At 43.0% G+C, this 11,892-nt stretch overlaps 2 protein-coding genes across 3 annotated transcripts; both read right to left on the reverse strand.

The window, feature by feature from the left end:
• Nucleotides 1-2,455: 2,455 nt before the first annotated feature.
• nkx3.3 (NK3 homeobox 3) lies at nt 2,456-4,903 on the reverse strand. Of its 2 annotated transcripts, none has more exons than XM_067236702.1 (2): nt 4,471-4,903; nt 2,456-3,866 (listed from the first exon to the last, which is right to left on the reverse strand). In XM_067236702.1, exons 1-2 carry the CDS (start codon nt 4,727-4,729, stop codon nt 3,343-3,345), a joined length of 783 nt encoding a protein of 260 aa, XP_067092803.1. In that variant the 5' UTR covers nt 4,730-4,903; the 3' UTR covers nt 2,456-3,342. The 2 variants fall into 2 exon arrangements, with proteins under 2 accessions (XP_067092803.1, XP_067092802.1); XM_067236701.1 differs by having other exon boundaries at nt 4,402-4,903.
• Nucleotides 4,904-8,596: 3,693 nt separating this feature from the next.
• On the reverse strand, nt 8,597-11,643 carry nkx2.3 (NK2 homeobox 3). The gene is made up of 2 exons (XM_067236775.1): nt 11,255-11,643; nt 8,597-10,681 (listed from the first exon to the last, which is right to left on the reverse strand). The coding sequence occupies exons 1-2, from the start codon at nt 11,641-11,643 to the stop codon at nt 10,060-10,062; spliced, it is 1,011 nt and encodes a 336-aa protein (XP_067092876.1). The 3' UTR covers nt 8,597-10,059.
• Nucleotides 11,644-11,892: the final 249 nt, after the last annotated feature.

An 11,892-nucleotide genomic window follows, 5' to 3' on the forward strand; every position in this document is an offset into this window, starting at 1 on the left:
GAGGGGAAGAGTGGAGGAGGAGAGGAGGAGAAGGAGAGGGAGAAAGGGAAGAAGAGGGAAGAACGGGAGGAGGAAAGGAGGGGAAAAGGAGAGGAAAGGAGATTAGGGGAAGGGTTTTCATTCAGGTGTGAAATATTGTAGCTTTGTCTCTCCCTCCCAGCATTCCTCCCAGCAGAGAGTTCCAGCTACTGTGGCAAACATGAAAGACCAGCAGGGATTTCAAGTTCCCAGTGAGGTAAACAGTTGCCAAACCTAATACTGCTGGCCTTTTCTCCTGTGGTCTGGACGTCTTGTCTGTCTAGAAGCTTTGTTGAGATATGTCAGGCTGTTTTTCTCAGTTACAGTCACTGATGTTTGCCCCCCTCTCCCCCTCTCAGCCTCTTTCCCTACCTCTTTTTCTGCTGTTCTCTCTTTTCCTCCCCCCCTCTCTTTTCTACTAGCCTCTTCTTGCCAGGGCTGCAGGGAAGCACGGAGGCGCAAGTATGTTTACATACTTGTGCATTACATATTTATACATAAACACAGGTCTCCCTCTTTGCCTCCTTCCCTCCCTCTTTCACTCCTTCCCTCTGTCACTCAGACCATTAAACCAGGTGGTGAAGTTAAAGGTGTGTTAAGCCAAACAGGAGTATGCCCTTTCATTGGACTAACATTGAGGATGTCCACAACAACATTTACAACAGCAGCTCATTTGGTTGTGAACGCGATGCGGCCGTGTCTCATTCATGAGCAGTCATCGCCTCAGCTTCTGCCTTCAGAAGGTAGGGTGGAAGGGAAAACAGACTCAACTTTTGGAATGGGACGCAGCCCTCAGAAGGAGTTAGGAAGGTGTTGGAACATAGATGGGGTTATGGTGAACATAAAATTCTGCAAAGACCTGTCTCTCAGGGAAAGAGCAAATGGCAGGTATAACAGAATGAAGGATACAAGTTTATTTAGACAAAGATGTGATGAACTCATAAGTGGATTACTGTCTAATTATAGTGTTTAAGGAGTACAAGCTTCTGTGTAAGTTTATGGGCGGACAGTAGGGACATTTTCCTACTGATTTCAAGAGACCATTGAAACGTGCTCACTAATCATTAGATGGAAAACAGGGGTAATGTCAACATGCAGGGTGATACAAAACATTTCTCTCTACCAATGTTGAAACCAAACCTATGCCTTGCTGTTAAGTCAGTTCCATTAGATTTTTCTTTTGTCCACCGTGCATAAACATGTACACCTTGTCAGTGTCATTAATCTGTCTTAACAATGATGGATGTCCTCGGTCACAGTTGGACAGCCTCAAAGAGCCATGCGGTTACTATGACGATAATCAGCAAGGGTACAATGCCAGCCACTTGTGATAGCTTAGAGAGGCCATGGGCTGATTGGAGAGAGATAGATGGAGCTTGGACCACTGCCAGTCTAACATGGGCACAGGATGAGTCTGTTTGTGCCTGCCTGCCTGACAACCTGTTTGTCTGTCTGCCTCCTCTCTCCCTCCATCCATGCCTGCCTGTCTGTCTGTCTACCCATTTGCCTCAGTCCCTCTCTCCCTGCTTGATGAACTGCCTCCATACCTGTCTGTCCAAATGTTTGCCCGTCTGTTTCTCTGCCTGTCTGTCTGTTGCCTGCTTACCAGGTTGTGTTGGGGATCCCACAAATGTATTTACTTTGCTTTCAATTACCAGTAAGATATATTTTCCCCAAACCCCATTAAAACGAATTACAGAAACATTACGATATTTTGGGTAATTCGTTTTATGACATGTTTTGTAGATAAATCTTGTCAGATTGTTTTTGCAGGACATTTAATCCTATAGACCCCCTTAGATCAGAGCGCACTAGTGCAATTAGAACCACATCCACCATTATCAACATCGCTAACAGCTCTCTGCTTCTGGCGCAAATATTGTTTCCCCTCAACCTGCATTAATAACATAGAATGGTGTTTTTTTCGGTTCCCCTGCCTCGTAAACCCACAAACCGTCTATGGCCGTTAAATGAGGTTAAGTTTGATCTTTCACCGAGCAGATAATGAATGTGTTTTGTGCTTAGCCTGGATGTGTGGCGCAACATGGATATGGTCGGTTGACCGCGTGTGATTCAAAAAGCAAAGCAGAGTCGGAGTCAATACAAGCAGCTGCAGAATAGGCTATTATTCGCAGCCCAAAGTCAACTGCACATGCAGCTGCTGGTTGTTTAATTTCTGCAACTTTGAAAAGTCACCTAATCGTGCATTTTGATTTTAACGTCATAGCTGGATGATTAGCCTAAACGGTTTTTGTTTATGTTATTTTATAAATTTTTGTGCGTCAACACAAATCGTAGCTGTTCAAAAGTGAAAAATCAAACTTCACTTTACCAACAATATCCCTAGAGTAATCAATAAGCACTCAGGCAAAATGATTTATTTATTTTTAGGTATGTTGCACAATAAACACAATGTATAAACGTCATTGGCCTATGCGTAGCCCTACTTGTGTTATTATGAACTAGTCAGCTATTTGAGTCTCTTTTTTTACGTTAGCGTTCTATTGATTATTAGCACTGCATTAAAACAAATTAAAGCTCAAAATCCATGAATAGTCTGTTAATTGTATGATTTAATGAATCAGGGTTTAAGGACTGGGTTCATTTTATTTCTTTGTTTGGCCCCTTTCAAAAACTGTAGCCTATTAATATAGCTTGTGTAGTCTACAGTAACTTATAGGCTATATTATATAAAAGTTCGGAAATTTTGGAAAAACGTAGCCTATAGGACCTACATTATTTTGAAATAGGGAAACGTCAATGCACACTAAAAGTTTACTTGGAACTCGAATTCGATTACGTTTTTTCTGATATTGCACAAATTGATCCATGAAGTGTCAATTAACGAAATTCGGTGTTTACAAGAAATCTACACACTATAATTTCATTTTCAATGTTAAGTAATAAACGAAATTATCGTCTAAAAAGAAAATAGTGTCTTAGCCTATTAAAGCTGAATAATTACAACTCAAACAATTGCATATAGCTCTATTATTTTATTGACGACATCATCGGATTGTATATGTAACGGGGATAATATAGGTCTAATTTATATATTTAAAAAAAAACATGTTCAGTCTTCTGCAGGTCGCTCACATGGCGTAAAGCCGGAATTACCCGTGTGAGATATGATTGACACTGCGCTCTTCAGATGACAATAAAATTATCTATGTACACACCCTTGTTCCCTTCGAAATAACATGAATATGAAACGGCAGAGTTTCTTGTCTTTTTATCTTTTAGCATAAACAAGTAAATCGATGAATCACTTAACCCATGCAGACTCAGTTCTTGTAGTTTTCCTGCTGGAGTTGTAGGCCTATGCTAATGCAAGGCCCCGCACAGTGCCCCGTTGGCAAGCCAGGGATGGAAGCAGTACAGGTAGGGGTAGTACTGATACGCCTGGTAGAGGGGCAGGGCGTTGTGGTTGGGTAGCTCTTCCGCCCGGTACTGTTTCTGGTTGTCCCTCACTAAAACCTTCACCGCCACTTTCTTGGCCACTGCAGTGGCGGCGGGAGGGGTGCTACAGGGCACCGTCTCCGCAGCCATCTGCCGCCTCTTGGTTTTGTACCTCCGGTTCTGAAACCAAATCTTCACCTGTGTCTCGGTCAGTTTAAGAACCCTAGCCAAGTCCGCGCGCTCCGGACCGGACAGGTATCTCTGAACGTTAAACCGGCGTTCCAGCTCGTAGACCTGTGCGTGCGAGAAAGCGGCCCGGGAGCGCTTTTTGTTATCGGCCCGGGGCTGCTGGTCCATGTCTCTGTGGCAGCTCACCCTCTCGTCTTCCTCTTCCTCCTCCTCCTCCTCTTCCTTCGACTTGGCCCGGTCCCGACTGGGTAGCTGTTTCTCTAAGAACAGATAAAAGCCCCTGTGGTGAGTTGGCTAACAGGCGACCTCTTTATGCTTCAAATAGCAACCCCTCAGCGATGCACGATACGTCCTTCAAATATTGTGTCCGCAAGCACTTAAAGTGCTCCGTATGACTGAATAGTAAAACCAAGTTCAAAGTTAATGTTATCGACAGACAGTCATCTGATTTACATTAAAAGGAGTATAAATCTGATTAATGGTTGGCCGATGTCACCCCTGGGCCTGTCCTATCTAGCATAGGCGTTGAGTTAAGTGTTGAATAGGACTTGCAGTACTATTGTAAACATTAAGCTGCCTTGATAAGGCCTACTGGAAATCACCGTTATATTAGGCTACAACTATAGCGATACGTGCAATTTGTGTCATTTGGCCAAAGTCGGCATATGCTTGCATCACAGTGTGGGATGTCTTAAATAACCATACAGAAATAGACCATTGCCAAGCACGAAACACCCACAACAAATGTATGATAGGCTTTATAGATTTATGCCTTGACATTGGACGATTGAATACCTCCTCTGTAGCCAGAGAACTCTGCGTCCTCCGCGGCTGAGTCTTCGCCACATGATTCGGTATTCCTACTTGGCTTCAACAAACAGAGATCTGACGGTTCTCTTCCGCGGCGGAAATGGCTCACACTATCACTTTCATCAGAGAGCGGGGAAGCGGGACCTTTTGCACTCCGGCTACCGATAATCTGCGATCCACTTTTCTCGTTCAAAGTGTCGAATCTCTGTGCGCACTGTTTCTCAAAATGCTGGCCACTTGAACCGTTCGCTCGACCGTCCCGTCCTCGAGTGAGGATGTCGTTGATTGAGAACGAGGAGCAGCTGAGCGCCATGGCATTTACGCTGATGTCAGTTCGTTGAAACACGTAGTTGGTATCGAAAACTTAAATAAAAAGATTCGAATAGCCGCATTCAGAGAATCATTCGGGAAACAAAATTGACTTGCTGTATTGATTTGTCAGCCCTTTAATCTATTCCTCTATCGATCTCAGAACGAGGTGATTTAATTGTGGTGAAGCTGCTCCTGCAACCTAATCAAAGGCAGATGTGCCAGAAGCTGTCATGTCTGCACAGATATCTTATTGTAACTAAAACACTGGGTTGATTGGTTGGCATTCCTTGTTAGCCCCTCCCACCTTTTTATCCCATCTGTTCACTCTCTCTCTCTCCTCGCGCACTTGACCTGTGAAGAGCACGGAGAGATGATATTGGTGCTTGGACAGCATCGCACGTACAAGAGAAATTGTCATGGTTTCAAAATAATTTTTAATTTTAATGATTGGACTCTGTTTCAGTATAACCCTCAGTCTAATATTGTTTTTCACACTTAAAAGTGTATACATTGTGGATTTTTACCCTTATCAACTTGAGTGTTGCTTCAAAAAGTAACGTCCGACATCCAGATGTCAAATAGCTATGCATACACATCGCAGTCATTTTGCTACATCATGTGTGTAATTCTTATGATGAAGATGAGGATTTTCACATAGGCTATTTGATGTCAAATATGTTTTTTTGTTACTATTCATTTTTTGTTTAATCAACACCGGATTAGTAATACTAATTACGCCTATGCCTGCTTATGTTTTTGCTACTTTATTTTGGCGATGTCTTTGAATAGCCTAAAACGTCTGCTAAAATACTTTATAGTAGGCCTAAATGTTTAGGGCAATCTTTCTGATGTTGGTGGCTAACAGTAGGCTAGCCTATTTGTCAAATTTGCTAACAAAAGGAGGAGTATTGTTGTTAAGTGTAGCTTGTTATTAATGTTTGTTTTTTGTTCAGGCCTACTGCAATAAAGACATAGGCAATAGGAAAAACAACTTTATGTCATCTTAGATTTAAATGCACACAAAATTTCAAAATTATCATATTGGAAAAATGTCAAATACAGTTGAAAACCGTATTCTTAATCGAACTGCATAAATAAACATAATGAAACGAGTGTGTCTTTAACTGTTGTACGGGATAGGCTACTTCAACAGGCTACATTTGATGTCATGACCTTTGCGTTAGACAATCCGACCACTTAAAAGTCATCATCCTTTTACTTTTGATTTGAGTTTAGAAACCACTTCAACGTAATTTTCATACAAAATAGGCTACTTTATATAGGCTCCTGCCGCCGTTTTGGACAAGGAGGCTAATAGCGCCACCCTGCGACTCCAGTGATTATCTCGAAACAAATGATGACCTGCAAGGAACAAACCTCTTCCTGTCTTACGGGGAGGCCTGGTTCTCCAGCGTCGAGTGTTCTTTTATGTTTCCTAAAGGAACACGGCCCAGATGATGTCATTAGAGACGCACTGTTTCTGAACTGAGACTATGTCCTATCCTTGACCGACTTGGATGAGCTTTTCTATGTTGTCCTTAAATTAACTGCACTTAACACATGATGCGGCATTTATAATGTAGGATATAGGCTTTCCAATAATCTCCCCCTCTATCCATCCCTCCCTCCTTCTCACTCTCTCTCTCACTCTCTACCCCCCCCCCCCCCCACCACCACCACACACACATTTTACTGATGCAAAGCGATGACAGTTGAGTGATCCTGCTTCCCGGTTGAGTTTTGTTTGCGTCCTCTGGCTGAACAGTGAAGATCTTATGTGAATAGGCCTACGTTTGAGTCAGAGGGCCCCACCAGCTCAGGGGTGTGGGCCTACTCCGGAGTCAGAACTGTCTGGTGAGTAAAAGCATTTGACAATGCTGAACTACTGGAAACACATTCAAAGGTGTCCGTGTCAATCCTCCATTTCAACACAAAGTTGGCGCTTTCAATGATAATCCCATTTTGGCGTGATATCCATTTTATGTGCAACGAGAAGCAATGATTGCCTATGGATATGGATCAATTGCATAAATGCAGTTAATATTTTGTACTAAAGCAAAAAAAAATCCATTGTGTAGACTTTGAAATTAGTAGCTCTAGCACTGTGAGAAACATTCGTCTCGCGCATATTAAGGCAGTAGGCTATCAGTCTCTAAATGCAGGCCAAGTGCTATCAACTAGTTTATGCAGTTCGTATTCTCTAACCTATATTTGGCCTTTGTTCTTTGTAATCCCCCTTGAGTGGTTGCCATGGGAGACTTTGTTTTGGGAAACTCTTTCGGTGGAGGAGCTGCGTTGCTATCTTTGGCAGCGATAGATAGCAATCAGTACTCTGGCACTCTGCTCGCCTGTCAGGGCGGCAGTGGCTAGGCCGCGTCCTCAGGCATCGCCGGCCTGTCGCCACTTCTATTTACACTGGGGACTCTCTGCCACTTACTCTGACACCAGGTATGTCCTACCGACAGGGCAGGAGCCAAGGGAAGCCCCGTGATGAGCCGATCAACGGAGATAAATACTCTGTTTACTATTCCATTAATCTCCATTAATGGTGCGTACGCGTTACAGCTAGGCACCTTGGTCTAGCCTTGCAGCAGCCAACGGAATCAAAGGCGGGGAGGAGGGTACGTTTGTTTAACTTTAAGCAATTGCTCCGATCGAACAGTGTGTGTTTTACGAACCTATAGATCAAATCCATAGCCTAAAATACTTTAAACACAATGTATTTAACGAGGACGCACGGATTAGCAGAGACAAGACATGGAATAATAGGGTTTACCAAAGCGCTAGGCTTTGTGCATTGTAAAATAATCGTTAGTGCCACTTTGTGTTAAATATGCGTTTCCCAAAAGCATCGTTATTACGTGGTAGCCTACGTTAAATTAATCGTAAACGATGGTTTCAGACCAATCGTCTGGTAGCCTATATCCTCTTTGCTGCTGTAGGCTAAACATTATTGCCTAATTCATCAGGCGAGAAATTATTGGAAAAAAAAACATTAGGCAAAGTCTACGAATGCCCATTTCAGCCCAACTGTCCTTTTTTCTGTCTTAAAAAAAATTAGGCCGATTTCTCAGCCAATTATCTAATTAAAAATCGCCTATGTTTTCATATTTGCGTGCAATCGAGATTAAATATGACGTCCAAACCACGTGAAGGTGGTTCACTTTCCACCATGATTATATTTTGAAGATCGTGACATTGTAGGCTATGTATAGGCCTATATATCACGTTCTTGCATTAACATGCTTTAAACAAGAAACATGTCTTTTAGTTGACAGGTTAATCGTATATACGATAAACCTGTATTAGGCATTATAATTTGTAATTAATAATTAGGCCTACATTAGCAATCTTAGTCCATACTCTAGCTGACAAACCCTTAACTAGGCTTAGCCTATACATAGTATTTCAAGATACATTTGCAAATAAGATTCCATTCAGGACCTTGGACAGCCCTCCTTACGACGTAGACAATTTACGATACACTTTATAGGCTAACGATCGATCTAGAGGCCAATGTGCTGGCATGGGAAGCAGACGTAGGCCCACCTTCATCGTTAGAAAGTCACGATGCAGCCTTTTATGCATCGTACCATCATCATCGGAAAACCGGGCATCAAGCTGTTTTAGACCAAGTGACGGTTTCAATTGTAGGCTAATTTAATTTGTATTTTTTTTTTTTACAAATTACGTCGACTAATTAGATGGAACATAAACATAAAATTACAATTCAAACATTCTATCACGACATGAACCTACAATTTTACATTGGATGACGAGTGTGAAACATTTAGACTAGGCCCTATAAGACAAGAAGAAGCTCAAACAAAACCAAAACGATAAACCAAAATAAAATAAATCAGTAGTCATTGGTCATGATAACTGGGCCTATGTATGCTATATGTTTTCAATTTTAGCATTTTATTATACATTCTCTCCATACGGAGATCATTAAGGGTTATTTGTGTGGTGTCATGTCATTCTTAATCTTTTAAGAACAATTCTAAATCGTGTAAGTTTTTAAAAGCGAACAATCTCTGTGTAATATACGCATATCTTTGAACTCTGTGAGCCTATGCTATGATTTAATACGTTTGCCTACAAACATTTTCCTGTAAGCTATTGTGACAGAAATGGCCGCTTGGCAGCACTGGCGATGTGACTCGCCCCGAACTTGTTCTTTCAGGGCTGCCTGTCTGGTTAGTATCCGTCTCCCGCCGGACTGAAGATTCGGAATTCAGTTTGCTCTGGTTCTTGTCTCAAGCTTAACATTCTGCGTCTTATTTACCCCAGAAAGCAGGCCTGGAAAACCGCCCTTATAGGTCAAGAAGATGGACAATTTCTCTTTGCCGAAAAATTAAGGAAATGTTATTTCACACAGACCCCTCAATACCAACAGACCACCCATGCATATTTTGGTGGATTATTTATGTAACATGAGACAAATCAACGTTTAATCACATAAATTTACAGTAATGTCTTTAATATGAGTGCAAGTATTTAGACGTTTTTAAGTCTACGTGACCTATAAACAGTTGTAGGCTATTTTGTTTTTTCACGGAACTTGACATTGAAAATGTTGCGCGGCCTACTGGCCTTTCGAAATTGTCAGAATAGGGCCTTATAGCCAAAGGCTACTGTAGTTCACAAATCTAAGCAGTTCGACAATGTAGGCTAAAGATGCACATATGAATACTAAATCTCCATGCGGATGCATTCTTAATCCTAATAATAACAATAAACTTGTAATCAAAATGTAATGGATCTGTATCTCTGGTAACACCAGATAAATAATAGAAGTTCAACGCTGAAAGACCTTGGATCACAGTCGTGCTGCACATGGAAGGTTCCCATCGAAAGGCCTTTCCTGTGACTATTATATCCTCTTTCAACTTACACAAGAATTCAACTGTGTGTTTCACATAATTTTACGTGTAAATAAAAAGGATTCAGTGCTCTAGCCTACTGTGAAGCGGCACTCAATTTACCAAACCCCCGTCCTCCCGTGGTTACTGTTCAGTGGGCCTACGGACATATTCAGCCATAGAGGAGGTTACAAAACAGTAACCATAAAACAGGTTAGAGGCAAGGTAGTAGCCTACGCTGAAAAGATACGGCAGAAAGGTTTCGAAAATGGGTAAATCCGGGGGAACTGGCCCCCAATATCTGCGTTTACAGTGTAGCCCACAGTCGCCCTCTTTGTCGGTGCACAAACTATCCCTTCGAGAAACGATGCATGGAGAGCTCATGGTCCGAAATACACCCCTGAATAATTTCTGCTCGGGTCATCATCCAAGTGTCTTAAAAAAACACTAACTGATGTATCCTCCGTTACCAGGCACGGATGCCTTGCAGTGTTCCCTGACAGGGTGTGACCGTCGTTCCTTGAGAGGGCTGGGCCGGGGGTTGCGAACCAAGACCCCCAAAATTCACGTTCATAAACGCGTTAGCAGTGGTGCTGGGCGCAAGAGAAGGTAGGCTAGAATACGAGTTAGAGTACACTGAGTTGTTATATGTATAGGCCGGGTAGCCGTTGTAGCTATACGGGGATGGAGTCCCAACAGTATAGGGGGTGTTGTAGGTCTGTGATCCAGCCAGACAAGGTTTCCCGTCTCGGACCAGTACAGGGACAGCCACTCGCCTAGGCGGCGGAGGGTGGTGGTGGTGGCCGACCATCTCCAGAGTCTTGTCTTGCCGCTGCCTTTTACATTTGTATCTCCGGTTCTGGAACCAAATCTTCACCTGGGTGGAGGTAAGTTTGAGGGAGCTGGCCAGGTGCTCTCTCTCCGGGGCTGACAGATAGCGCTGGTGTTTGAATCGCCGCTCCAGCTCAAACACTTGGGTCTGGGAGAAGAGGACTCTGGGTTTCCGTCTGGTTCTCGGCTGTTTAGGGAGTCTTTCCGAGTCGTTTTCGAACTCGTCACACTCTGCCTTTTGCAAGGCGCCGCCGCAACTCTCTAGAAAAAGAACCAGTCAAGACATTTAGGCTAATACTAGCATTAAGATAAATAGGCCTACAAGTTGTTTGGATTGTTGTGGAAAATAACCGCTGGAAAATAAAAGCTAAATACAACATGTGTGCGTGTCTATGCGTGTGTGATGGAAATATGACTTTTTTTTAAGTGGCCAAATGTATTAAACAGGGCGTTTAAAAAAAATGTGCATCTTCTTTAACCTGTTGGACATGTTTGATAATTATATTGTTATAATCACATTAGGCCTACTTGTTGAGGATGCATAGATTTTTGAGAAGCTACATTTATCGACTATTAGAAATTATTAACTAACTCCTTCCTTATTTTCTTAGCCTTAAGGTTTATAGAACTGTACAATTTTCCTGTAGGACCTAAGCTCCATTTAATTTACGATGTAGCCTATAGATTAAACTGTTTGCTACAGTAACGCTATGTTGTTTAAAGAAGCCGATACCATCTTTAAAATAGCCTATTGATGAGGCGTAGGCTATATGTTTAAATTGGCTATCTGACACTTTACTGGAATAGGCTAAAAGTTATCCGTTGGTAACTTACTTTCAAGGTCTTCCACCTCGGTGTCCAGGCTCGTGTCCGCAGAGTTGCTCTGTCCTGACTGTGTGAAGATTTCCGCGGGGACAACGGACTCCACTAACCGATCTTGTACCGTCAGCGTGTTCAGGTACGACATCGTTTCCTCGCCCTCGGAAAAACCAGGGCTCGAGCTTGCGCTGTCCCCACCGGTCAACATACAGGCTGGGGGCGACCGCGACACGAAGCGGTTGTGTGGCTGAAGTTTGCCCGGGCGGGAGAGCGGTGGACCGAGGGGAGCCAGAGACACGTGCCGCTGCTGGTGAGACTGCTGCTGGAGCTCAAGCTTGAGGATATCCTTGACAGAGAAAGGCGTGGAGGAGGAGGAGGTTACGGCCGGACTAGACAGCATGATCACCGACTGCTTCGTCACATTATATAAAGGAATTGCAGTCCCGCACGGTAAAGTGTGTTAGTCTGACAAAAAGCAGGTGTTTTTTCAATGAGAATCGATCTGAAATAGCCTACGATAAGGCTGAACGGACAAAAGAAGATTCTTATTGGTTCTGCCTGCCGTGCGTAAAATGTTGAAAGCTCCTTGTGAGAGCGCACCTCCCAGCCTGTTTGTCAATGAGAAGGAGGAGGTATGGTTTGCCTCTCA

Source organism: Osmerus mordax, chromosome 5 (assembly GCF_038355195.1).
Source record: "Osmerus mordax isolate fOsmMor3 chromosome 5, fOsmMor3.pri, whole genome shotgun sequence".
NCBI lineage: Eukaryota > Metazoa > Chordata > Actinopteri > Osmeriformes > Osmeridae > Osmerus > Osmerus mordax.